The following is a 27478-nucleotide window of genomic DNA, read 5'->3' as shown; positions in this document are numbered from 1 at the left end:
CAGTCGTTCCCAGACCAAGCCAGTTGGTCTTGTTCTCAGTTGATAAAAGCTCCCCAAGACCTTCCTTAAACCAGGCCCCATCCTGGGCTCAGACAAGGGCTCTGCTCTTGCTGAGCTCACAGTGTCACGAGTGAGCTGGGCCTCCCAACAGAATTAGGCAAGGTAGCGAATGCCTCTGTGCTTCAGTTTCTTTATCTGCAAAACGGGAAAAAGAACCACTGCCTCCCAGTGTGCTTGTGAGGACTGAACAAGGTAACAGTTGTAAAGGCTCCTTATAAACCATCAAGCACATCAAGCAGCTCAAGGGCCCAGGGCTGATGCCCAGTCTCTTGTGCAGAAAGTGCTCTGGGTGGGACAGGGCCCTGGGTTCCAGCCTCAGTCATGGACTGTGATCCCAGCTTTCCTGTCTATAAAATGGGAAAGGGCGTGACAGGACTCAAGGGCCCCCAAGAAACCTTTGTGGCTCCATGGACAGGCCAGGCTATGGGGGTTGCCTGGGGAGCACCAGGCACCCCCTCCCCATCCCCAGCATAAGCTCGCACCTGTTACAAACCCATCTCTGACCACCCTAGGCACTGAGCCCAATGCCTGGGGAGAGCCAGGACTGTGGGGGGATCCATTTTAGAGTGCAGGCTCCAACATATCCAACCTGACAGCAGATGGTCCCTGGATCAGGCACCCTGCCTGGCTGAGGGCAATGTGGGGAATGGCGCACATGGTGCGGGTCCTGCTGGGGCACGTCCCCCAGCCCAAGCCCAGGGCAAGTCCCCATCTACCATGGTAGGCAGGGCCTGGAGCCCTCCAGGGAGAAGCATGCCTGCTGCGCCCTCATTAGGCTCCTTTCCAGGGTGGCACGTGAGGCTGTTTGCCTGCTCAGAAGTGGCTTAACCAAGGAGATTCTGGGGCTGGAGAGGTTTTGGGTCTGAGAGATCCCAGGCAGGGAGGATCCTGCTACCACCACACACCCCTGCCCAGTGTCTCATCACCCTTGACTGGTGGCTCAATCCAGGGTCATGGTGACCTGCCTGCATTGTGTCTCCTCTGCCCTCTCATCCACCCCTGCTCCAAGCAGTCTCTGGCCTTCCTTGAACATCTCCTGGGTCAGGGAGTGAGCTCCCTCTTAAGATCTCTGTTTAACCTTGGGCAGCCCTGGGGGCAGCAAGTGCTTCCCCATCTGGTGCCAACATCTGCCTCCCCTGGGAGTCGTAGACCCTGCAGCAACCAGCTACTCCCTCGGCCCCAAAACAGCCCTTCAGAAACAGAGAGATAGGGAGCAGTCATCTCCCCAGAGGACAGAGAGAACCCTAGGCCTTGGAGTTCTGGGAGTCCCAGCTGGTCCCACACCTCCGCTCTCTGCCCTGGGGGGACCACTGTCTCCCAGGGTCTCCAAGACTGAACATCCAAAAGAAGGGACTGGAGACCAACCCTGACCTGACTCGGAGGTAGGTCCAGGCCCTGGCCCAACTTGCTTTGCGACATCTAACGAGCCTTACAACCTCATTGAGCCTCAGTTTACCTGGCTGCATGCTGGGCTGTCACCACCATGGTGCCTGTGAGAGGCTGCAGGAGTCAGGCTGACAAGACCCCCTGTAAATTGGAACGTGCGGGGTGACTGTGGGAGAAAGGCAGCAAACGGGCATCACCGAGCTCCCGCCCCAGCCCCCAGTCAGGCTCTTTGCAGTTGCTGCGGTATTCAGGTGTGCTCAATTCTCCTGAGAGATGGAGCATGATATACTGATGAGAAAACTGGGTCCAGGGAAGCCAGGTGTCTTGCTCAGAGTCACACAGTGAGTTTGAGGCAGGGCAGGTATGGAGCCCTCCCCTCTGCTGGAGTTTGGGCTTTGGTGCCAGGTGAATGATGGGTGTCAGCAGGGGCCTGAGGCCCAGGAGGAGCCCAGATGGGCCTGCAGGGGCCAGCCTGGTGAGCTCACTGTGGGGCGTGCAGACACGTCCCCAGCAGGCTCCAGGCCACCTCCATCACCCTGAATCTCCACATCCCAGCAAGGCTGAGTGTTGCTCTCTGGCAAGTCTGGGTAGTCTGTAGCCTGACTCTGTCCCCAGCTTGCTGTGTGGCCTAGGGCAGGTCCCTGGCCTCTTCTCCAGGTGGTCCTCAGACCTGCAACAGGGACGGTGGTGCCAGGCTCGGAGGGTGGGAGGGGTTGGGCTGCCTGAAAGTGGGACATGTGTCTGCATCAGCAGTGTAGACGGCTGTGCCCAGGCACAGGCCCTGTCCTGACTCTCTCCCCTTGCTGCCCAGGGCCAGGGAGGGGACTATGTGTGAGGGAGGCCTGACAGTCACTGAGCCCCACTGGGGCCGGTCCCATACCACCTCATCCTGTCCTTCTGCATGTTCCACATTGCACCTTCACTTACCCAGGCCCCCTGCCCTGTCGGTGATGCTTGGCTGGGCTGGGGGTAGGTAGGTATACCCTGACCACTGGGGCCCCACCCTGAGCCAGGTCCAGCAGGAGGTCACCTGCTATGGGACAGATGTTGTCAGCTGACAGGAAGAGACCTGGGTTTAGACACTGGCCAAAGTCCACACCAGCCCAGGAACGTAGGGGAGGCCCCAGCGAGCCGCCATGCCAGCTGCTGCCCTTCCAGTCATTGACACATCAGGTTCATCTCAGCATTCCCAGGTGTTACAAGGAGGGCAGAGTGTAGCCGGCTCTGGCCTGGGAATGCACCAACACAGGGCCCCTGGGCTGAGCCCAGAGCTGGGACTGCAACTAGAACTTCAGGGCAAGAGAGGCCTCTGGCCCCTCACTTCCTGGTCCTGGGCCTGAGGCTCCAGGAGTAGGGCCAGAGTGGGCACCCGTGAGAGGCTGGTGGCATGGGAGGGCTGTGCGTTCTGCCAGGGCACCCTGTCCCCACTGCTGCGCTGTCTGACAGGCCCTAGTCTGTCTTCTTGCTCCCAGGTGATAGCTGTGGTCATGGACATGTTCACCGACGTGGACATCTTCAAGGACCTGCTGGACGCCGGCTTCAAGAGGAAAGTGGCCGTGTACATCATCGTGGATGAGAGTAACGTCAAGTACTTCCTGCACATGTGTGAGCGGGCCCGCATGCACCTGGGGCACCTCAAGGTGAGCAGGGTCCTCACTTGCCTGGGTGGCTGGAGGGCAGGGGTCATTCAGTCGGTCAACAAACACTTCGAGTACCTGCCTGTTCTGGATGGAGTCCTGTGCCAGGCACTCAGAGTCCAGTAATCCTAGAGCCTCCTGCTAAGCAGTCACATAGCCTCTGCTTGAATTCCCTGAGGGACAGGATACTCACTACCTCCAACGTGGCAGAGATAAGTTAAACACTGATTAGGTGCTTGCTGACCAGGTGCTGGAGCTCATGCCAAGTGCTGCATCATGTTATTTCAGAGCAGCCCATGCCACATCGGTTATCTGTTTGCTTGCGTGCCTCTGGTGATAGTGTGCTCACTGCCTCCTCAGGTAGCTCGTGGCCTTTCTGGAGAGCTTCAACTCCCAGGAAGTCCTTTCTTGGGTTAAGCCAAAATCTGTCTCCTTAGAATGTCCATTTACTGGTTTTAGGTTCTGGCTCAGACAGAGGAAGCTCCCTCAGGCTGAGGCCGGGGAGGGCTTCTGTGAAGGCTGCACAGTTGAAGTGAATTTGAGACACAAGAGCAGAGGAGAAAGAACCTTTGGGGTGGGGAAACCACGGAACAGAAGTGGATCAGAGAAGGCTGCCGATGGGGTCAGGGTGGGCTGTGGTTCTCAGCGCTGTTTTGCTGTGTGTCCTTGGGCATGTCACCTCCCTTCTCTGGGCTACAGGATCTCATTGGTCCAACGCTCTTCTGCCCAGACACCCTGGCATTTGGTGTCTGGAGCCCTCCTTCTGCCAGCCGTCGCTTGGCACCTGCTGTGTGCAGAGCGTTTCTCTGAGAGCAGATCAGTGTGCGTGATGACGGCGAATACTTCTCTTGCATTGGCCGCACGCCAGGCCCTGTCAGAGGCACTTTGCATTGGTTAATTTAACCCTCACAACAGCCTAGTGGGATAGGGAGTTGTTCCCATTTTGCAGATGAGGGAATGGAGCCACATACCCCATGTCACTTCTAGCAAGTTAAAGATAGCGGGGTAGGGGCCTGCTCCAGACCCTTGGGCTCAGCACCAGTGTCTGACAGGTCGGAATTCTGCAGGTTTCAGGCTTGTGGTCCTAGGAGAAGGGGCACCACCAGTCTGGTTAACAAGGGGCCGGACTCCACGCCTGTAATTTGTCAGCATTTGTCAAGCACGCCCACCCCCTCCGACCCCAACGCCTCCGGTTGAGTCCTTTCAAGTAGTTGTGAGCACTCTGTGGTGAGTCTCTAGCTCTGGGGACATTTTTAGTGTGGTCTCCCTGGGGGGTTGGCCCCAAGCCCCCACCCCCACCTTACTCCCCGCCGCGTAATTAGCACTGGGAATCGATTCCGGTGGCAGACAGCTCATGCCTGAGAGAGCCAGTGTGGAAAGGCCACTTTGGAAACCTGACTGCAGAAGGCCTGGCCCTGCCCGATGCCCAGGAAGAGACCCCAGTGGGGCCCCACCAGCACCGTGCCCCTGCCCCAGGCCCAGCGAGTGCTTTGCACATCCCCCACTGTGCAGACCCAGGCAGGGAGCAAGCCTGTCGGTTTGGAGCAGGGACCCTAACGTGGGGCCAGCCACTCCAGAGGCCTCGCCTTCCACCCAGGCCCCTTCTCAGCAGAGAAGCCCTGGCTGCTCCTCTACTTGCAGAGTTCTGAGTTTCCAGGAAGCTGGAGGCAATGGGGCAGGTGGGGGGCCTGGAGTGCCTGGGCCTGAAGGGGCCTTGAGGTCATTCAGATGCGGCTCCCACAGGACAGATGGGGAAACTGAGGTCCGAGGGAAGCCATGCCTTGCCCAAAGCAATTCCTACCAATTTAGGGGTGGCGCCTAAAAGCCAATAGTGAGAAATCAGCTCTGACAAGGAGGCTACAGATCCCTGGTACTCAAGCAGCAAATAATAAACAACTACAAATAATAACACAGAGCATCAAAGGATGAACTTGATCCCTTATATTAATTTCTTTTATCCTTTTTATTGGCTCAACCAATCCTCTAGGACTCCCACCCTACTCATTCACGGCAACTACTCAACTATCAATAAACCTAGGAATGGCCATCCCACTATGGGCAGGGGAAGTAGTCACTGGCTTCCATTATAAAACCAAAGCCAAAGCTAACCTGCCAGCACAGGCTTCCCTGGTGCTGCCCACATGGCTCACTGGCCATTGACCTGCTGTGGGACCTGGGTGTGTGGTTCCACCTCTCTGGGCCTCGAGTGCCCCATGGCCATAGTGAATGCCTCACGGGGTTGTGTGAGGGTGAAATTAAAGGAGCCAGTGGTTGTAAAGTGCTCTGTGTGCTGAGGAAAGTTATACAGCTGCTGGCAAGAACCACACATTCTAAATCCCAGGCCCTGGGCTGGGGCAGGGGCTTGGGTATGAGGCCTGCCCTGTTCCACCCCCAGCCCTTCCACTGGCTGTGACCAGCTGGAAGGCAGCTGGCACTGCAGGTCCCTGGCCCAGCCTGCCCTGCTCGGCCACCTCGCTTCACCCGGGAAGGTGGCAGGGTCTGTAGGGTGACGTATCCAGCAGCTAGACGCCTCCATGGGAAAGTGTGACCTGGCTTCCTCATTCTCGCCTCTGAGCTTGCCCTTCCACAGCCCTGGGCAGGTGGCCAGAGGCCCTGAGAGCCCAGCCCCAGTCAAGTGTCACCCTGTCGAGGGCCTGCCTTCCCTGCCTACCTCCCTCGCCTTGGGCTAGCTGGGCCCAGACCTGTCCCGGGAGCACTTCCTTTGCCGATAATCCCTGGGCCTGCCCTCAGCTGCCGCCACCCCTGCCCAGCTCTGCACCAACCTGCCTCAGCTCCTTTGGGCCCAGGGTACAGGTTTTCTGGTAGGGTCATCCTTATGACCTTAGGGTGTCAGGTGCCAGTTTGGGTGTGATACCAGGAGCCAGTCCTGAGCCCCAGCTGTGCCACCTGCATGGTAACCTTGGGCAGAGTCATTGAATCTTTCTAGGTCTCCATTGTCTTGTCTACAAAATGGAGATATGGTCATTTATCTGTCAGGGCTGCTGTGAAGAGTGAAGGAGGCCGTTTGTGTGGTGGGCCTTCGGTCACGAGCTCCCTTCCCATCCTGGCTTTGGCTGGGGACAGGCACAGCCCCGCCATGAGACGCAGCTCTGGTCTGAGTGCTGAGCGGCTTTCTTTCCCTCTGTGCCAGGGTCTGGCCGTGGTTCACCATCACTCGGCTCCTTCCTCCTGAGCTTGGAGCCCACACCAACACACTTTTGAAACGCTGCCTTGTTGCTTGGGCTGAGCCCACTCCTGGTCCCCAGGTGAGGCAGGAGCAGCGTGTACCAGTGTCTCCCCAAATGTGGGGCTCCCAGCCATTCCTGAGCACCTCAGCCGGTCGCCCTGGCCAGCCCCAGTGGCCCTCCATGTGGGAGTATGGGAATGACCACCCCAAATGACAAATAGGGAGCAGGCCTTGGGAAGAGGGCCAGAACTTTCACTGACACCCTCTAGGGTCACAGGGCCAGGCCGCATGACTTGGCTGCTTTTGGGGGTGATACTGGGTATGGAGGGATGCTCCCGGGCCAACCAGAGGCAGGCTGGGCTTGAGGCTCCCAGCTTAGGACAGACAAGAGCCATGAGATGCCTGGGCCATCTGAAAAGCTAGTTGACTTCGTGCAGCCAAACTGGAAAAACCAGCAGCCCCTGGGCAAAAGCCAGACCCATTTCTCGTTTCTCATGGACAAAGAAGCATCAGCTGGGATGGCCATGGGAAGGCATGTGGTGAGGATGTGAGGATCGCTGCCACTCAGGCCTCACGGCTGGACAGGCCCGACTCAGCCCTTCCACTGCCCAGGTTCCCCTGTTGCCCGGGGATGCCTGGGTCTTGCTGTCTCTACCTGGGCCTGGGTCTGTGATGGATTCAGGGTATAAGGCAGGGGTTCTCTTTTTTTTTTTTTTTTTTTTTGAGAGGGAGTCTTGCTCTGCCACCCAGGCTGTAGTGCAGTGGCATGATCTTGGCTCACTGCAAGCTCTGCCTCCCGGGTTCATGCCATTCTCCTGCCTCAGCCTCCCCAGCAGCTGGGACTACAGGTGCACGCCGCCACGCCCAGCCAATTTTTTGTATTTTTAGTAGGGACGGGGTTTCACCATGTTAGCCAGGATGGTCTCGATCTCCTGACCTCGTGATCTGCCCGCCTCGGCCTCCCAAAGTGCTGGGATTACAGGCGTGAGTCACTGCACCCGGCCAAGGCAGGGCTTCTCAAACGGGGGATTCACTCTGCTGAGGGACATTTGGCATTTTTAACTGTCCACCTTGAGGGTACTACCAGCATTGAGTGGCCAAGGATGTTGTTAAACATCCTACACTGCCAGGGACAGGTCCCACACACAAGGGGACATGTATCAGTTGCACAGAGGCTGAGCAGCCCTGGCCTAGGGGAGAGAGGAGCCCCTCAGACCAGGGCCTTGGAGCTAGGCTGGCCCTGCCCCTACATGCCGTCACATACTTTGGGCCAAATGTGGTTCACAAAGGGCCCACCACCCCAACTTCACAACAGCCTGGAGAAGGCCAGGGTGAGTGTTGACCACCCCTCTCCACCCTCCACAGAGAGCCAGACAGGCCCTGTAGAGGAGAGTGGAGGCTGCTGGGGGCCTGCACCTCAGGCAGCCAGGCTCCTGCTGCTATGCTGGGCTCTGTTCCTTGCATTCCTCACACTAGGCCTGGCCTCACTGTTCCCAGCTCAGACCTGGTCAAGGATGCATCTCTGGGCCTCCGCACTGCTCTACCGGGCCTCTACTCATTCACACTAACTACTCAACTATCAATAAACCTAGGAATGGCCATCCCACTATGGGCAGGGGAAGTAGTCACTGGCTTCCATTATAAAACCAAAGCCAAAGCTAACCTGCCAGCACAGGCTTCCCTGGTGCTGCCCACATGGCTCACTGGCCATTGACCTGCTGTGGGACCTGGGCGTGTGGTTCCACCTCTCTGGGCCTCGAGTGCCCCATGGCCATAGTGATGCCTCACGGGGTTGTGTGAGGGTGAAATTAAAGGAGACGGTGGTTGGCCAGCAGGGCCCTGAGGAGGTGGGTGATGAAGGAGCCCTGTCCTCAGTCCCGGCCCAGCCCAGGGCTACTGGGAGACAGTGGGCAGGTCACTTCCCCTCCCTGAGCCCACCAACCACCCACCCAGTACGGCTGACAGTCCTGGCCTCCCCGGGGAGTCCATCCCTCCTGGATGTTTTGTGGTCCTCTGTGTTGGTCCCCCACAGCCCACTGTGCCACTTCCAGTTCATGGGGCACCCACTGGGAGCTGGACACCTTCCCTGGGTGGGCCCCACCTGTACTGTGGCTCTATTCAGTCCTCACAGCAGCCTTGCAGCACAAGGATGAGTAGGCCCTTTCATAGATGAGAAAACTGAGGCGTGGAAAGAAAGGCCTTGGTTGGCGTCCATTTGGTGCTAGGACTGGAGCCTCTGACTGGAGCTCAGGAATGCCTGGACCCTAGACCCACTCTGCTCCAGGGGCACCTGGGCTCAGCCCCCTCTGCCTCCCACCAGCGGGCTTGGTACATTTGGATCACGTGTCCTTTAAGCACATGTGTCCTGGAGGCCTGGGGGGATTGGGGGCAGGGTGCTGTAGTTTGCCCCAGCCCTGGAGCCCCCACCTTGCCACCCCCTGAGAGCAGATGAAGCACCGCCCGGCCGTCCTCCCCTGCCCTGACTCGCCCTTGACGTCCTCTCTTATGTATAAGGAAACTGAGGTCCCAGAGGGTCCAAAGACTTGCCCAGGGCACCCCTCTTGGGCCAGCCCTGGCGTCCCTCCACCCATCTGCTGTGCTCTGCCGGGGGTGTCCCAGGAGCTCAGAGACAATGCGGCTTTGTGGGATCCTCCACCTCTGTGCACGCGAGCCCGGAGTCTTGAGACGTTACCTCATCCAGGCCAGGCCCCGTGGGGTGGGGCCCATCCAGGCACAAGCTGGGGAGCAGGCCATGAGGCAAGAGGTGGGGGGGCCCTACTGCAGGCCCCCACCTGCTGCTGAGCCCCAGGTGGAACGGGCCTAAGAGTTGGAGGCCCGCCCTGCTGTGTGCTAAAGGAGACTAAGGCCCAGCAAGGGCCCGGGACTTGCTTCGAGTCATACAGCGAGTCAGTGGCCCAGCTGAGGCCTGTGGCTCACACGGAGGCTGAGTCACTCTGAGATGGAAGTGGTGACTTTCCGAGTCCTCATCAGGACAAGGTTTGGGATGGGTGGGGACAGACACTGTCCAGAAGGGTCCTGAGGCTGGTGGCCGATTTTCCAGGCTAAGGAGGGGTCTGTGGCCCGGCCAGGAGCCCACAGGAGGCGGTAGAGCTGGGCTCGGTTGGACTCAGTGACAAGGAAGGCCTCGTACCACCTCCAGGATCTTTGTCCGACTTCTCAACCCCGAGCGTGCTTCATGTTGGGTACAAAGTCACGAGCGCTAATTGTCCTGGGCCGTGGCCAGCTTCCTGCTGAACTGGCTGTGTGCAGACCTGCAGCCTGTGGGGCGGTGGGCCGGCGAGGGCGGCCCTGGGCGCAGAGGCTTATCTGCCTTCTGCACTGGGACCTATGACAAGGCAATTGTTTATCCCACAGGTGGGCATCAGACGGGGACTCACCCACGGCCCACACCTGCCTGCCTCTGTGGTTGCTTGCCTGGGGCCATCCCAGCCACAGGGTTCTGGGACACGGAAAGGACTGGCAGGGCAGGAGGCTGGACGGCATGGCGGGTGGCTCTGCTCTCTCAGGCTCCCCTCCTCTCCCATAGCATTCACTTCACACACCCACTGCCTGACGCCAGAACTGCTCCTGAGATACACACCCAACCCCATCGCTTTTGCTCTAAATCCTCCTGTGGCTCCCTACTGGCCCCAGGGCCACGCGCAGGCCCTTAAGCAGGTGCAGGGTCTTCTACCAGGAGCCCGCCCCTGCTCGCTCTGCAGGCTCCATCACCCACCCCTCCTCCGCTGAGGTGCTCTTGTACAAAGGCCTGTCATGCCTGGCCTTTGAGTCCCTTCCCTGGAATGCTTCCCCACCTCCCCCTGTGACCTATGTCATCCTTTCCCGGGAGCCTCCCAGCCAGCCTTTCACACTTCAGGCTACTCCTCTGCGATCCTGGGCATTCAGCTTGTTTTCGTTTACCCCCCAGCCTCCCCTTCACCTCCCAGGTGGGATCCTCATCACAGGCATCTCTGTCTGCAGCTGGAGGCCTCGGCAGGGGTTGATGACTATGTGAATGAGTGGGGTGAATAAGCTGGGGCCAGTGAGTGGGTGAGGGGACAGACCAGTATGTCACAGCTCAGCCTGACTAAGAACACGTCATAGCCGAGAGCCAGAAGCCGGCACAGAGCCCCTCGGGAGTGAGTGAGACTCCCATCACAGGAGGCATGCAGGCAGACCAGTCAGGAATCCCTGGAGTTGGTGTTAAAACTGAGATTCCCCGCCTGACCGCAGGCCTCCTGAGTCAGACCCTCAGGGCACCCAGGAGCATTTCTTACACACTGCCCTAGACGGGCCAGATGAGCCCCAGGTCCCCTTTACACCTGTGATTCTATTTCGGGATGCCCTTGGCCATCCTCGACACCTGGGTTCCAGCCAGGCTCGCCCTGCCCTTCCTGGGGTCTGCCGTGCCCAGCACCAGCCTTTACCATCTGCTCCTCCCTCACAGCAGGCCCTGCTACCGGGGGAGGGAAATCAGCACCTGGAGCTCGTAACACACAGGCCCTTAGCAGCTCCAGAGACTCCACACTGGGACAGAGGGCCCTTATGTGGCCAGGGTCCAGGAAAAGGCCAGTGACGACCTGGCCTTGGAGCTGAGGCAGTTGAGGGGCCCGCTGTGCTCCTCATGCCCAAGGAGCCCTCTTCTCCTTGGGTCGCAGCTCCCTTTGCCACAGTCTCTGAGGGTCTTCCTGGTCTGCTCCTGGGCCAAACAGTGTAAGCTGGCACAGAATTGAATCTCTGACCATTTACAGGACGTGGCCTGGGTGCTGGGTGGTGTCCTGGCCGTGGGGAAGGAGAAAGGTTTGCTGTGAGTCCTGCCCTCGGAGCAGAGCCCAGCAGAGACAGGGGTGTTGAGAAGCACGGGGGAGAGGCTGGGTAGGGCCACACACCCTGGAGGGCCACACAGATTCCTCAGGACAGGCCCCCTTCCTGCCCTCCTCTGGCTGCATCACCCCCTAGCCACCCACGAGACACTTCTAAAACGTGTGCACATCACCCTCCCGCTCAGGACCCCACTACAGCATCCACCACCCATGGCAGCATTTCCCAAACTGGCTGGCTGTGTAAGCCTTTTCCTGCCTGATGCTGCTCTTCAGACACCTTTGGGGCCAAAGCCCAGACCATCTTATCCCACCCCCTTTGTACCAGTGCCTGCCCCCTTTGCAGCTTCACGGCTCAGCAACTCCCTCCTTACCCCGGGCCCTGCAGTCCCAGACACACCAGCCCCTTTCTCCAGGCCTTAGAGCCTCTTCCTTCCTGTCCTGACTACTCGAGAATCCCCTCTGGGCCCTGGGCAGCTGCCATCCTCCCCTCGCCCTGTGTGGTCAGGGCTGCAGTTGTGTAATTCTGTCTCTTGGTTCCCAATACAGAATCTCAGAGTGCGGAGCAGCGGGGGAACCGAGTTCTTCACGCGGTCGGCAACCAAGTTCAAGGGTGCCCTGGCCCAGAAGTTCATGTTTGTGGATGGAGACCGGGCTGTGTGTGGCTCCTACAGGTGACTCTCCAGCTTTCGGGGAAGTTGTGGGAGAGGTACCTCTGGCTCCCAACTGGCTTCTGCCCTTAATCCTAATCCTGGTTATTCCGGTTCATTGGTCCCAAGGCTGCTGAGGTGTGCGCAGGGCTGGAGCACATCTGCCCGCCTGTCTGTCTCTGGAGGCAGGCAGAGAAGGGCTTTGTCTGAGGATGCTGTTGTTCCAGCTTGGAGATGTCACCGGCCTGGAGGTGGGGTGTGGCCAGGCCGTGCCTTCACAAGCCTATGGGGGTCACTCTGAGAGCCGTCCTTAGGGATGGGGCCAGCTCTGTGGGCACCACCACACGGGGCATAGGGTGGGCGCTGCCCACGGTTACATGGGGGTTGGTGGCAGCATAGACACATGGCAGCAGTGGCCACCACATGCGGCACCCCCCACGGTGTCCAGGGCCTTCCTGAGCTGCTTAGTGAATCCTGTACCAGCCTGAGAGGAGCACAGCGCTCTGCCATTTGCAGAGGTAGGAACGGGCTTGGTGCGACCAACTTGCTTGACATCCCAGACTCGGTCTGACCCCACAGCATGCACCTGCTCTCTGCCCCCATTCACTTCTTGATTCCCAGGGCCCTGTGGCCACAGTCTGAGGCTCAGCAGCTATGGGTGCATTGGGGCTGGGCAGAGGAAGCAGGGTCATGTGCCTGACCAGCACCCCCTCCCTCTGTTGCAGCTTCACGTGGTCAGCCGCGCGGACGGACCGGAATGTGATCTCCGTGCTGTCTGGCCAGGTGGTGGAGATGTTCGACCGGCAGTTCCAGGAGCTGTACCTCATGTCACACAGTGTGAGCCTCAAGGGCATCCCTATGGAGAAGGAGCCGGAGCCGGAGCCTATCATGCTGCCCTCTGTGGTCCCCCTGGTGCCCGCGGGCACTGTGGCCAAGAAGCTCGTCAACCCCAAGTATGCACTTGTCAAGGCCAAGAGCGTCGACGAGATTGCCAAGATCTCCTCTGAGAAGCAGGAGGCCAAGAAGCCCCTGGGGCTGAAAGGCCGAGCGCTGGCCGAGCATCCAGGGGACCTCCCCGAGCTGCTGCCACCCATCCACCCAGGACTGCTCCACCTGGAGAGGGCCAACATGTTTGAGTACCTGCCCACGTGGGTGGAGCCAGACCCGGAGCCTGGCAGTGACATCCTGGGCTACATCAATATCATCGACCCCAACATCTGGAACCCCCAGCCCAGCCAGATGAACCGCATCAAGATCCGTGACACCTCCCAGGCCAGCGCCCAGCACCAGCTGTGGAAGCAGAGCCAGGACAGCAGGCCCCTTCCAGAGCGTTGCCCTCCCCCAGAGCCCAGTGCCCCCCAGGACGGTGTCCCAGCTGAGAACGGCCTCCCCCAGGGAGACCCTGAGCCATTGCGCCCCGTGCCCAAGCCCCGGACAGTCCCTGTGGCAGATGTACTAGCCCAGGACAGCAGTGATATTGGCTGGGTCCTGGAGCTCCCCAAAGAGGAGGCTCCCCAGAATGGGACAGACCATAGGCTACCCAGGATGGCAGGCCCAGGCCATGCCCCACTCCAGCGGCAGCTGTCTGTGACCCAGGATGACCCCGACAGCCTCGGGGTGGGGCTCCCCAATGGGCTGGATGGGGCGGAAGAAGAAGATGATGACGACTACGTAACCCTCAGTGACCAGGAGAGCCACTCAGGCAGCTCCGGCCGTGGCCCTGGCCCCCGACGGCCCTCAGTGGCCTCCTCTGTGTCAGAGGAGTACTTCGAGGTGAGAGAGCACTCAGTCCCTCTCCGGAGGCGCCACTCAGAGCAAGTGGCCAACGGGCCAACCCCACCACCGCGCCGGCAGCTGAGTGCCCCCCATATAACCCGAGGGACCTTTGTTGGACCCCAGGGCAGCTCCCCGTGGGCCCAGAGTCGGGGGAGAGAAGAAGCAGATGTGTCAAAGAGGATGCAGGCCCAGCGCTCCACAGACAAGGAAGCACAGGTGGGTCAGGGTCCCTGCACACCAGGGGTCACGAGTCCCTCCTGCCAGCCACCCAAGAGCTTGAGCTGCTGTCTTCTGGGCTACCGTGTCCCTGACTCTGATGACTTCAATTCCCTTGTTACACATGGGGAAACTTGATGAACAGGCAGGGGTGGGAACCGACCAGGGCCGTATGGAAGACCATCATTAATGCTGGGGACTCTTGGTCCCAGCGTCCTGAAAAGGCAACCTAAGGAAATGCACGTTTCCCCACCCAGAGGTCTCCAAAGCCTGTAGTTAGAGGATCTTGATGGCACCTGCCAGGTGGGTGGCACAGTCCCTAGTTTGCAGATGAGGAAACGGCGGGGCACAGGGACGTTCATTTACAGCCTTGAGGTCACACAGCAGGAAGTGATACCTGTCCAGACCTTGTGCCAAGCCACATCCATGTCAATCCCTTTGATTGTGGCCCTGAGGACCACTCTCCCCACTCCCCAGGTTGGGGAACAGTTCACATCTATCCTTTGCCTCTTCTCCTGGTGACGTTTGCAGGACAAGGTCCCAGAACCCTGGGTGCCCTGCAGCCTGGGCTCAGTACCCAGAGCCCGTCCTACCTGGGAACAATGCGCGGCTGATCATGCCCGGCATGATGATCAGGCCCATGGGGAGCATCTTGAGGTAGCTGGCCAGGATGGAGCCTGCCTTGGCATGGTTCAGGTCCCGGGCTGACAGTGACCGCTGCACGATGACCTGGGGGTGGAGTGTGAGACGGAGTGAGTCCAAGCCTGAGGGACGCTTGTGTCAGGATTGGTCCTTGGTGGGCCTCAGGGAGTGGGCATGAGGCAGGATGATGTCCCATTAGCCTCCGACCTGCCCAAAACAGCCACACTCAAAGCCCCAGTACTGTCAGCTTCCCACCAGGAGAGCTCACTTCAGCAGGCCAAGCAGCGGGAGCCGAGGTACACTCATTCTCAGGGACTCAGTCCCCCGACCTGTCAATAGGGGAAGTGTGGATCCTGCCCAGCCCACCACCCCTGGAAATTGTCAGGGCTGGAGGAGACCCTGGGTGGGGTGGTATGGGGACACACACCCATACCCTCATCTCCTGGGCCCTCATGACAGCAGCTGGCACATTTATAGTGCCAGGAGCAGACACTGGCACCAACTGTGTTTGCATGGCTGGCAGAGTTCAGGTGCTTTAAGACCTGGGGTTTGGAAAGCTTGCAGTTCAGTAGCAGAGGGAGGCTAGAAGCTACCTGAGGACACCGGCCCTTCTGGGAGCTTTCAGCAAATCCTAACCAGGCCTTTCCAGATTTGCAGAATGGGAGGAGGGAGCGGTAATTTGGACCCATAATGTCTGAGATCCCTCCCAGCACTGATATTACGATTCTACTTCAAAAGAGTTACTTTTTAAACAGCTTTATTGAGATATTCACAGACCATATAATTCAGCCAAAGTGTACACTGTTCCCATGGTTTTTAGTATGTTCACAAAGTTGTATGACCTATAACTCTGAAATGTAACTAGTTTTCCTTTGCGGTTCCACAGTTTAAGTCACCACCTGCAACTCAGAAGCAGGAAGCCTCCGTGATTTTTTGGTTTTTGTCTTTGAGATGGAGTTTCACTCTTGTTGCCCAGGCTGGAGTGCAATGGCACAATCTCGGCTCACCGCAACCTCTGCCTCCCAGGGTTCAAGGGATTCTCCTGCCTCAACCTCCCGAGTAGCTGGGATTACAGGCATGAGCCACCATGCCTGGCTAATTTTTTTTTGTATTTTTAGTAGAGATGGGGTTTCACCATGTTGGTCAGGCTGGTCTCGAACTCCCGACATCAGGTGATCCGCCCACCTCGGCCTCCCAAAGTGCTGGGATTACAGGCGTGAGCCACTGCGTCCGGCCGCCTCCATGATTTTAACTTACTTTCCAAGCTTGCTAGTTTAACGGACAGCTCCCAGCATTTACCCCTAAGCTGTGGATGTCACGGAGACGTTAATTACAGAGGCTAGGAGTGCCTGCGGGCTGCAGCCTCTGAACGCAGGGCAAGCTGCTGTCCTTCCTGCTTCTCTGCCAGCTTGCTGTGACTTGGGAGAAGTCCTTGCCTCAGTTTGGGCCTCAGTTGCCCCATCTGGACAATGAGAGAGTTAGATGATGGTTCTGTCTAGGTGCTTGGGAGAGAAGCATTTCCCTAAGACCCTGCATGTCTTTCTGCCATTGATGGGATATTTGCCTCTATATTTCAATCTGTGCTCATGGCAGCTGGCCCTGGGACAGGTGCTGTCTCCCCAGGTGGAGAAGCTGAGGCTCAGAGTTTCCATGAGCTGTGAGGCCTGCCAGTCCCCCTGAATAGGGCAGGGGCTTTCCCCACCCTTGACTGTCAGATAGCAAGGCTGGGCCCCCAACTCAGATGTCAGCAGGCCACTGCTCACCCCCACCTCCCAGCAGTGGTGTCCAGTCCCAGCCAGGCCCTCTTCCCTGAGGAAGCCGGCACTTACTCCCTGAGTGGCCATTTCACCTTGGGCTCCTCATCTGCAAAATGAGGAGAGTTGTTGTAACGACTTAAGTGAGGCTGCTAGTGTAGCTGGCCAAGCCTGTCCCTGGCTCCTCAAGGGCCTCCGGTGAATGTGAGTTCCCTTTCTCAGGGAAGATGATGAGTGAGTTTTGGGGTGTGGCCATTGGAGTCAGCACGCTGCCCACAAAAGCTGTGGTTGCTGTTATGACTGAGGTGGCTGCTGCTGACTAAGGGAGGGCACCCGGCCTGGAGCTGCAGCATCAGCAGGTGACAGAGCTGGCAGGACCCTGGGAGGCCTTCTGGTCTGTGCACCGCCCTGTTTCACAGACAGGGACACCAAGGCCCAGGGAGGGGCAGGGACATAGCCCAGACGGGAGCCCAGACCAGGGCTCTGTCCACTGGACCTTTTGCCTCTTTGTTAGTGGTTTTGTTTCTGGTTAGAAAAATGCCACCTATTTGTCATGGATGAGCCAGAAGATAGTGAATGGCCCATGCCTGTATCCCAGCACTTTGGGAGGCCAAGGTGGGTGGATTACTTGAGGTCAGGAGTTCAAGACCAGCCTGGCCAACATGGTGAAACCCCTTTTCTACTAAAAATACAAAAATTGGCCGGGCACAGTGGCTCACGCCTGTAATCCCAGCACTTTGGGAGGCCTAGGTGGGCAGATCCCGAGGTCAGGAGTTCGAGACCAGCCTTGCCAACATGGTGAAACCCAGTCTCTATTAAAAATACAAAAATTAGCCAGGCATGGTGGTACACGCCTGTAATCCCAGCTACTTAGGAGGCTGAGGCAGGAGAATTGCTTGAACCCAGGAGGCGAAGGTTGCAGTGAGCCGAGATCACACCACTGTACTCTAGCCTGGGTGACAGAACAAGACTATGTCTCTGGAAAAAAAAAAATACAAAAATTAGCCGAATGTGGTGGCACATGCCTGTAGTCCCAGCTACCTGGGTGGCTGAGACAGGAGAATCACTTGAACCCGGGAGGCGGAGGTTGCAGTGAGCCGAGATGGTGCCACTGCACTCCAGCCTGAGCAACAGAGCGACTCCATCTTAAAAAAAAAGCAAAACACCCCTATGGTCTCAGCACACAGAACTGCTGCCTCCCTTCTGACTAGACTGTGGCTGTCTTTGAGGGCTACCCTGGCCACAGAGCAAAGTGGAGTCAGACCTCTAGGTGCCCCTAAAAGTCCCCAGTGTCAGTGAGAGCCACACAGAGACCAGGAATCTCAAGCAGGACTAATGCCTGGGCTTCTGGACCGAGGCCCCGCATCCACCAGGCAGACCCAGCCCGAGGGGAGGAGGATGGGGAGGTAGGGCAGAGGCCAGGCTACAGCTCCGATGCTGGTTGGTGTCCTGAACCACCTGGGGTCAGCAGTGTCCCTCCTCCACCTCCGTGTGTGATCCTCTCTGGGCCTCGGCCTCCTTATCTGTGCAGTGGGGCCCGCCCAACCCTGACCCCAAGGCCAAGACATGTGCAGATTTGTTTGGCCTTGATGGGAAAATCTCCTGACTGATGTTCCACCCAGAGAAGCCCGTGCCATGCCAAGCCCATGCTGCGTTGGGAGGAGTGGGAGGTGGCGGGTGTAAAGGAGCTCAGCCTGGCAGGGTACCACATGCCTACTGTGCCCTCCACGGCCAACCTTTCACCAGCCCCTGGCCCACTGGGAATGGCCTTCAGCCCTCCCAGGAGAACTGGGCAGACGCCTGCTGTGAGCCCACGTGTTCCCTGGAGAGCCCTACCATGAGGCATGGCGGATGTGGGCAGCTTGTGAGCACAGCATGCCGGAGTATGAGGGGCCCTGCTTCAGGACCACGTGTTACAGATGGGGAAACTGAGGCCCAGCCTTCCAGAGCTTCTGATAGCTCCCAGTTGGGGTCTGTTCTTTTTTTTTTTTTTTTTTTTTTTTCTTAGACAGAGTCTCGCTCTATCCCCCAGGCTGGAGTGCAGTGGCACGATCTCGGCTCACTGCCAACTCCACCTCCCAGGTTCACGCCATTCTCCTGCCTCAGCCTCCCGAGTAGCTGGGAATACAGGCGCCCGCCACCGCGCCCAGCTAATTTTTTGTAGTTTTAGTAGAGACGGGGTTTCACTGTGTTAGCCAGGATGGTCTCGATCTCCTGACCTCATGATCCGCCCATCTCAGCCTCCCAAAGTGCTGGGATTATAGGCTTGAGCCACCGCGCCCGGCCAGGTCCGCTCTTACTGTTGGAACCCAGGGAGGGTCTCTGGGCAGATACTGACGGAGCCCGTGCTGCTTGGGAGAGGAAGAGCAGAGTCGGGAACCACGGAAAAGTCACTCCACTCTGGGTTCAGATCCAGCTCTGTCTCTGGCCTCAGTGCTCTGGCCTATGAATGGAGCTGGTCGGGCCTACTCCCAGGGGAGGCCACGTGGGAAAGGCTTGTGTGAGTGCTGTCATCGTTAATTCCACAGAGGCTGGCTGTGGCTGCCTTGTCCTGTGGTGGACCCCTGGGGCTCGGTCCAGAGGCATGGACAATCGTGGGGCCTGTGCCCACTGCTTCACAGGCCTTTTCCCACCCCCATGCTCCCTGGAGCTGCCCACGGCCTTTGGGACAAGCAAAGCAAGGGTACCATCTGCTTCTGCCCAGAGACAGGAAGCAGCTCATCTGAGGTCACCTGGAGGGCTGGTGACAGGGTCTTGAGGGCAGGGCCAGAGTCACCCCCTGCACTCAACAGAAACTCCTGCATTGCCTCCAACAACCCCATTCAGCCCATTTCCAACCACATCCCAGGCCTGTGTCGGAATAGAGGAGGCTAGGGGGGTGGGCTGGGAGGAAGCTGCCTTGCTACACCCACAAAGGGCAGGATGATTCCCATATTACAGACGGGAACTGAGGCATCAAGTGATTAAACCTACTGGTCTAGGGCCACCACCTGGTGAATGGCAGGGCCAGGAGGTGAACCCGGGTCTGCCGGCTCCTGTGTGCCTGAGCAGGGTCCTGTGCTGGGGCGGGGTTGGCCCTTCTTGCTCAGCCTTACTCTCTGCTCTCTCTCTCCCAGGGCCAGCAGTTTCATCATCACAGGGTCCCTGCCTCAGGGACTAGGGATAAAGACGGCTTCCCAGGACCCCCTAGGTACCGCTCTGCTGCTGACGGCGTTCAGAGCTCTACCAGAAACACTGGCCCAGCCATGGCCGGCCCCCACCACTGGCAGGCCAAGGGAGGCCAGGTACCCCGCCTGCTCCCGGATCCTGGCAGCCCAAGACTGGCCCAAAATGCCCGCCCCCTGACCGATGGCAGGGCCACCGAGGAGCATCCAAGTCCCTTTGGAATCCCATACTCCAAACTGTCTCAGTCGAAACACCTAAAGGCCAGGACGGGAGGTAGCCAGTGGGCCTCATCCGATTCTAAACGGAGGGCTCAAGCCCCCTGGGACCGCAAAGACTCCTAGCAGCCTGTCCCAGCCTGGAGCCACACCTTCTGAGGCCCCAGCCCAGACTCAGGATGCGGAGGGCAGACGGGCCGCCTGGGCCTACCAGAGCCCACTGGGACGGCAGGAAGGTGGGATGGGCCGGAGACGTTGGCACTCACCTGGTCAGTGCACCAGTACCAGGTGGCCATGATGGTCAGGCCAAAGGTCATCCCGGTCCACGGCAGGTCCCCTGTGTGGGGGTCTCGAAACATGTGCATGGCGTCTGCACGTGGCAGGTGGCAGGTGGTGTTGGCAATGGTCCTGGAGGGAATGGCTCGGGCGTAGGCTGCCTCCAGCTGCCCGTAACCACCGATCTGGTCAAAAGCTGGAGGGGTCAGGGTGGAACAGGGACAAGTTTGGTGGTTGGGGGGCCCTGACTCCCTGGGCTCCCCCTGCCTTCATCTCACAAGAAACTTCCTGATGCATCAAGCTTGAGTTTTTTCCCACCTCATTTTTCCCAGTGTTTGGAAAGGTGTGAGGGTAGAGGGTTTTTTTTTAAGGTGTATTTGAATGACTATTTTATTTGTATTTAAAATAATACTATTAAGTGAGCATTTTGCACATGGGCACCGCAGAGTCCCGCTGGCCCAGCAGGAGTCACTGTTGGCCTCTGGACACTCATCGGCCTTGCGCGAGGGGTTCTCAGCCAGGTTCCGATTGTCGATTCAAGGAAGCAAAAGTAATTTTTCTTGACATTTGAGGACCTTCCTGAGGCTTCTAAAGTGTTCATCCTGATCACCTGAAGGGTGTGATTTTAGCAGAGCTGAGAGTGGCTGGTGATGAGGTGGCCCCACCCCCTGAGGCACAGAGAAGAGGGAGACAGAGGTCCAGAGAGGGATGGGGCCTCCACCAAGACCACATAGCCCATCTGGCGGGCTCAGGCCGGGGCTTTTTCCTCTCCAGTCCAGAACACCTCACTGTTCCTGTCTACCTCGGGGTCAGGGCCCAGCATGGCCAAGCCCTGGCCCATCTGTGTCTGTGTCACTCCCTTCCCTTCCAGACTGGGCCTGGCTGCTGGGATCCCTCTCATGCAGTGGGTCCCAGGGACACTAGAGCCCCTGGTCTGAGAGGGAGAAGCCTGGATGTGGGAAAACCCGTTTCCACCCTAGGCCCCACTCCCTAGCCTTTTCCAAGTGGGACATGGAAGAGGCAGCCTGCTGCCTGGACGCTGGTCCCCCCAGCATCACTGTTCCCTTGGAGCTCAGGTCAGGCTCTGTATTCTGACCAAGGGTTTGTGTGAGGCTCAGAGCAAATGAACAAGTGCCATTCAAGGGTTAGAAACTGCTCAACCACAGGGTCCCAGTGTCTGAGTCTGGAAGAGTCTTTAGAGATTTGTTCACTCTCTGAGGGATCCTCCTGGCTCTGCTTACATACTTCCAGGGGCAGTGAGCTCACTCTCTCTCCGGGCAGCCCTGTGAGTTTCCTATCTGTTCCAGACTAGTATCACCAATCTCTCCCAGCTCTCTCCTTTCCTCCCTGGCCTTTGTCCTGCAGGAGGTAGCATCACCTCTTGGGATTTTGTACATGCTTTTAAACAATTGGAGGAGCCGCCCAGGCAGCTTTGTGGTCTCCTGCTTGTGTGCCTTCACACCCACCTACAGCCCCACCTCACCATCAAGTGCTGAGCCAATGCGGGTGTGGCTGGCCCTGAGTTCCTGAGTCAGCTCCTTGCCAGGGCCAGAGCTGGTAACAGTGGGGCAGCAGGGTGGGCAGCCTCTACCAGCCAGGGCAGTCCCTGATGGGCTAGCACGGGGGCTGACTGCCTAGTGGCTCAACCTCCTGAACCCACCCACCCCCAGCGATGCTACCCAGAGCCCCAACAGCATGAATCCTGCAGAGTGCTGGGTAGTGCCAGACTCCAAAGGGCTTGCTGTGGGGACAGCCCCGCCATGGCCACAGACCCTGTCCTCACCTTTGATTGTCAGGATGACAGCCCCCACCACCATGATGAGCGTCTGCAGGGCATCCGTGTAGATTACAGCAGCCAGGCCCCCTGCCAGTGGAAGCAAGGTTGCTGGAGGAGGCCCTGGCCCCAGGGAGGAGGGACACGGGGAGGAACTTCTGGGGATCCTGCTGGGGCCAGTTCCTGGGCTGCTCCCTCGGGCCTGTAGGGGGAGGTGGCCTTCTGACCCCTTTACACATCCCGTGGGTGGACCTCCCTGCTGCAGGTGCCATACCTGCAATGGTGTACAGGGCCGTGATGCCGAGTGTGAGGATGGTGGAGAGGTAGAAGTTCCAGCCCAGGCAGATGTGCACAAACAGAGCCCCTGCGTACAGGTCCAGCTGCGGAGGGAGAGAGCCTTGTGTGGGCGGCTGAAGTCGCTGTTAGACCCAGGGCTCCAGCAAGCCACTCCCCAGGTGACCTCGGGCAAGGCCCTCTCTGGGCCTTGGTGGCCTGTGGATGAGGAGGGGAGACCCCCACTTGCCTGCCTGCCAGCATCATGGGGGCCATTGTGAGGTTGGGGGAAGAACTGGCCGTGGAGCTACAAGCTTTTGCGGATGTCAGGGGACGTTACTATTACTAATAAAGTCCAAAGTGGCCAAAGCCCTTCCCGAAAGCAGTGTTGTTATTGAATCTGGCCCCTTCCTGAGGGGATAAAAGGTGGAATCCTGTCCCCTCGGTTCCCGGGGGACCTTGATGAGTTTGTGAGGAGTCTGTGAAGACCAGTAGGCCTCAGGAAAAGTGTGTGCTGGGCGGGCCAGGAAACAGAGGGGCAGCCTTGCTTCCGGCCCCCACCCCCCCGGTGGGTTTGGAACTGAAGCCAGGAGTGGCTCAGAGGCTGGGTCTCAGGCTGAAGCTGGTCTCCACACTGACTGGACACAGCCCCTGTCCTCCCAGAACCTGTGGCTGCTCCTCCTAAAGGCAGGAGCGCTAGCCTGGAGGCCAACCTCAGCCTGGCATGGGCCTCACAGACCAGAATCCCACCCTCCACCTGGCAGTGGGGGCCCAGTGAGAGGGAGGGCAGGACCCTGTTCTCTGGGACATGGGCTGGTAACAGGCTTCACCTTGCCCCACCCCTGAGTTCCTAAACCTACCATTCTGCTTTGACTCAGGAGATGCGAGATGACCCAACACACAGCCTCTGGGGCCCTGCGCTTCCTAGTGTGGGGACACATCTGCATGAGGCCCAGGAAGTGCAGGCCCCAGGCCCCTTTGAGCTCCCCCAGGCAGGGATTCCTGCCTCCTGGGGCCTGACACAGGGCCCAGGCAGGATGGGATCTAGCTCCAAAGCCTGTGCTTCCTGTACCTCTCCCTCCAGGCGCCTCTCTCAACCTGTCTTAGAGAGACCAGCCAGTTTGGAAACTGGCCAGGGGCTTTCAGGAGAACCCCGGCCCCCTCACTCTGGTCCTTATCTTTGGCTGTGTGTGTGTGTGTGTGTGTGTGTGTGTGTGTGTGTGTGTATAGGAAGGGCAGGTAGTTCAGGGGAAGGTGTGGTGGGGGGTGGGGGCGGGATCTGCCTCCAGCCCAAGTAGAGAAGCGCAGAGGTGCTGAATATCAGAGCAGGATGGACTCTTCAAGCCCTGCCCCATCAGACTAGAGGAGAAACTGAGGCCCCAGGAAGGGAAAGGACTTCCCCAAAGTCAGCGCCTGGTAGGTGTCAGAGATTGGAGTTACCAGGAGAGGGAAGGCCGAGAGGGAGCAGGAGGCTTCTAGAAGGCCCACCACAGCAGCCTGCAAGCTTCTGTCCTACAGTCGCTGCTCCAGACTCCCGCTGGACCCCGGCTGTCTCTGGACAGAACCCGGGTCTGTGTGCCCGGTCTCTGGCTCTGGCCACGGCAGACACATGGCCCTTCATCCCATGCCCAGCACTTAGCTGCCTGTGGGTCTTTGCTCACCGGCTCACCAGATTCCCTCTGCCCTGGAACATCCCAGCCTCTGCTTCTCATCTTTCAAAACACAGCCCTGCCAGCCCCTCTGCTCCTCGAGTACAGTGTTCATGTGCCCTTCCTCCTGCCTCCCTCCTTCCTGCCCTTCCTTCCACGGCGGCAGGCCCCAAAGACTGAAGAGAAGTCCCGCAGGTGCAGGAACGGCAGGAGCAAGGGTGTGGGGTGGGCCTTTCACTGCTGTCTCCCCTATAGACTGGACCCTCCATGGCATCCAGTGAAGGTTTGCTGCTGCTGCTAGAGGCCCAGTAGGTGCGCAGTTTCCTGCAACTCCCGGGCAGCCCCCGGGTGAGGAATTCAGACATCACTTAGCCCTATCCAACCCCTCCTGCAGCCAGAGCACTCTTCTCTGTGGGCCCGGGCAAGCTTCAGCCTGACAGATGCCAAGAGCCACACAGTCCTGGCTCTTGTCTGCCATGTCCCAGCCACATGGCTTTGAGCAGGCCACTTCATCCCCTGAACCTCAGTGCCCCTGATCTGTGACATGGGGAAGTAGGTGTGGAGCACACATAGCCAGCCACCCAGCCCCTCTATCCCTGCTGGCACCCTGCAGCCCCTCCACCCCCTCACCCTGGCACCGGATGCTCCCTGGTCGTCTGACATAGCCAACTCTCCTCTGTGCCTCCCTCCCCGGTGACCCAGGAGCAACCGCAGAGTCTTGTTTTTTTTTTTTTTTTTTTGAGACGGAGTCTTGCTCTATCACCCAGGCTGGAGTGCAGTGGCGTCATCTCGGCTCACTGCAACTTCCACCTCCCAGGTTCAAGTGATTCTCCTGCCTCAGCCTCCTGAGTAGCTGGGATTACAGGTGTGTGCCATCACGCTCGGCTAATTTTGTACATGGTTTCACCATGTTGGCCGGGCTGGTCTCAAACTCCTGACCTCAGGTGATCCACCCACCTCGGCCTCCCAAAGTGTTGGGATTACAGGCGTGAGCCACCGCGCCCGGCCCAGAGCCTATTCTAACTCCTAGAAGGCATGGATGGGGAGGTCAAGACCCAAATTGCAGAGGAACTTGCCCATGGAGGCAAAACTCTGGGAACAAAATCAACAAGACTGCACCAGGGAACAGTATCCCCGAGGAAAGGCCAATCCCAGGGCACAGGCCGGACCAGGACCTCACTCCAGGCTGCCACCCACGGGGCCAGAGCAACTGGTCCACCCCCAGCTCAGCAGCCTGATCCAGGCTGCTGTCCAGAGGTGCCCACCTGCTCCTGTGATGTGGCCCCACATTCACCCTGCACAAACTGTCCTTTCCACTTCCCTGCTCCTTCCTCCCCACGCAGGACCCCCACGATTCCTTCCTTCATCTTGTACCCAGAAACCCTGCCGATCCTTCACGGCCCTGGTTGTCCCCCAGGACGCCCTGCTGACTTGCCACTTTTGACAGGTGACAAATGTGCGTGTGTGCCACATGCCACCCTGATGTCTTTCAGGTCTCCCCCAGTGCTGCTCATAGCATCCTACCAGGTGGGTGTGATAATCCACTCCACTCCACAGTGGGGGACACCTGGGCATGGAGAAGTGAAATGACTTTGTCAAAGTCCCACCATTCTAAGAGGTGGGCCCCAAGGACGCACCCTTCCTGCTCGCTGACCCCGGGGCCTGAGAGGTCCTGGGGAGGAACCTCATGGCAGGGGCCCTCCCAGAGAGCACACACTGTTGGCAGCAGGCCACTCTCCTGGCACCATCTAGCCACCACTGGGGGCTTGCAAGGGCGGGAGCCCAGTACACAGGGAGGGAGCAAGGCTGAGAGAGGACACATGGGCCATGTGGTGCAGGATGGGACTGATCTGGTGGGCTCTGCAGAGCTTAGACCCCCAAGCTCCCCACATGCATGAAGGAGCCTCACTCCATCTCCCAGTCGATGGAAACTGTTCACTCCAGGGTGTGTCTGAGGCTGAAGGAGGCTGGGAACTGGCCCTGGTGCTCCGGCTGCCCGGCCTGGGCCCTTGCCCTGCTCGTTCTCGGCCACCTTCCCACATGGAACTTGTATCTCCCATCCTTTGTGGGACAGCAGAGAAGCTGGGCTGGGCTCTGCACTGACACTAGGAGTTGACTGTGATTTCTCCCAAATCTTTTTGGTGTCCTCTGCCCCTGAGCCTTGCCCATTTCCATGGAGGCCATCACCGTCCTCCGGGGCTCCCCTTTGCCACACTCCCCGCCTCCGACCCACCGGCCGCTGCTGTGGATTCCCTCTCCAAAACACACACCCACTCCCTGAAACCTTGGCTGCCCCCACCCTGGTCCCGATCCCCTTGCAAGCCCCTCAGTGGTCCCTCCTGCATTTGGCTTGTGTAAGGAAAATCTGGGGCTCTGCATTTCCTTTTTTTTTTTTTTTTTTTTTAAAAAAAACACCTCTGCCTCCCGGGTTCAAGCGATTCTCCTGCCTCAGCCTCCTGAGTAGCTGGGATTACAGGTGTGTGCCACCATGCCTGGCTAATTTTTTGTATTTTTAGTAGAAACAGGGTTTAACCATGTTGGCCAGGCTGGTCTCGAACTCCTGACTTCAGGTGATCTGCACGCCTCGGCCTCCCAAAGTGCTGGGATTACAGGTGTGAGCCACTGCACCTGGCCAGGTTCTGCATTTCTACCATTCCAGGAATAAGGTGCCCCCTCCCCCCGGCAGAGGCCCTGCCCAGAGGCTCTGGGTGGTCCCCACTGCCTCTCCGCTCTTGGTCATTGCTGCCCCTCCACATCCCTAGGCACCCCCAGCCCCACCAGCTTCCCACTCCTGGACTTGCCAAGCTCTTGCCCTGTGGCTGCGGCAAGGCTGGCATTTCCACCCCAGACTGCCCTGTCTCCAGTGAGCCCACTCCCTGCTCCTGTCTCCCCATTTCTGCTCCCCCTTCAGCGTGTTTGCTGCTTTTATCACACTTTTACCATTTCTTATGATTTCCTTGGTCTGTTTCCTTACCCCCTCTGTCTAGAAAGCATCTATGGGTGTGGGGGACTCACCTAGGGCCTAGCACACAGTAGGTGCACAATAAGTAGGCGATTTCCATAGGGCAGGGAGTGGCAGCCCAGAACCCACAGGCCAGGCCCAGTCATGCCTTATGGTATTGTCTGCAGGCACTTTCGGGCCCCAGGGGCAGAGTTGTGGAGTGAGGACAGAGACTGGGTGGCCTGTGAAGCTGAAAATATTTACTCTCTGGCCTTTCGCAGAAAAAACGAGCTGACCCCCGGCATAGATTCTCTCACCTAGACCCGCGAGGCATGCGGGCAGCCCTGGGGATGCGCCAGTGAGCAAGGGAACCAACGGAGCACACAGCCAGCAGGCATTCCGAGGCCATGGGGGTAGAGCGAGGAAGGGGGCTGGCCTGCGGGGACGGGGGTGAAGATGGAGAGAGTGGAAAGGCTTGAGGGACATGAGGGAGCCACGTGGATATCCAGGCAGAAGGTTCCAGGCAGAGGCCACAGCAAATGCAAAGGCCCTGAGGCAGGACCATGCCTGGTGTGTTCATGGAAGCACAGAAGCCAGTGTGGCTGGAGCGGGTAGGGGCAACAGGGCGAGGGAGGGGTGAGGTCAGTGAGGGCACAAAGCAACCCCGTGGAGGTCAAGTGGCATGGGGCATCGTGCCCAGTTCCAGAGGTTAAATGACTGGCTAGAGCCCCACAATGATGTAGCTGGACTTGGGTCCATTCGTCTGAGGGTCAGGGTGGTGATTCTCCATGCCCTGCCATCGCAGGTCCTCCTGTGGGCCAGTGCCCCTGCCTGAGGGATGGCAGCAGGCACCCTAAGATCTCTGTCCACACAGGCAGTGGCTGGGACGGGTGATGGACGCACAGACACGTAAGGCATTCCCAGGGCACAGCCCAGTGAGGTCAGGGCCTCTGGGGACCGCCTGGGTGCGTGCACTTCAAACAGCCAGCGTAGCCCCAGTCCACTCGCAGCCAAGCCCAGCAATTAGGATTCCTCAAGCTTTGCCCTCTGCTTCATC

General features: G+C 58.7%; 2 protein-coding genes across 5 annotated transcripts in view; one reads left to right on the top strand and one right to left on the bottom strand.

Annotated features, from left to right (window-relative positions):
* The window catches only part of FAM83G (family with sequence similarity 83 member G), a 35963-nt gene extending 13750 nt beyond the window's left edge, over nucleotides 1–22213 (top strand). Inside the window, exons 3-6 of the mRNA XM_030827190.1 lie at nucleotides 2919–3086; nucleotides 11640–11764; nucleotides 12466–13732; nucleotides 19245–22213. Of these exons, the coding sequence (XP_030683050.1) occupies nucleotides 2919–3086; nucleotides 11640–11764; nucleotides 12466–13732; nucleotides 19245–19634 (1950 nt within the window). The 3' untranslated portion in view covers nucleotides 19635–22213. The remainder of the gene's footprint in view (nucleotides 1–2918; nucleotides 3087–11639; nucleotides 11765–12465; nucleotides 13733–19244) is intronic.
* Nucleotides 1–27478, bottom strand: part of SLC5A10 (solute carrier family 5 member 10) — a 75583-nt gene that overhangs the window by 34474 nt on the left and 13631 nt on the right. For 3 of the 4 annotated variants that reach the window (XM_003279845.3, XM_003279844.3, XM_003279846.3), the window contains exons 6-9: nucleotides 21833–21938; nucleotides 21568–21648; nucleotides 19775–19980; nucleotides 14326–14461 (exon numbers count right to left, since the gene is read on the bottom strand). In XM_003279845.3, coding sequence (XP_003279893.1) covers nucleotides 14326–14461; nucleotides 19775–19980; nucleotides 21568–21648; nucleotides 21833–21938 — 529 coding nt within the window. The remainder of the gene's footprint in view (nucleotides 1–14325; nucleotides 14462–19774; nucleotides 19981–21567; nucleotides 21649–21832; nucleotides 21939–27478) is intronic. The other variant, XM_004090374.3, reaches the window with a different exon arrangement.

Source organism: Nomascus leucogenys, chromosome 14, assembly GCF_006542625.1.
Source record: "Nomascus leucogenys isolate Asia chromosome 14, Asia_NLE_v1, whole genome shotgun sequence".
Classification (NCBI taxonomy): Eukaryota; Metazoa; Chordata; class Mammalia; order Primates; family Hylobatidae; genus Nomascus; species Nomascus leucogenys.
Note: the sequence above shows the minus strand (reverse complement) of the source record. Positions and strands in the feature narration are given on the sequence as shown.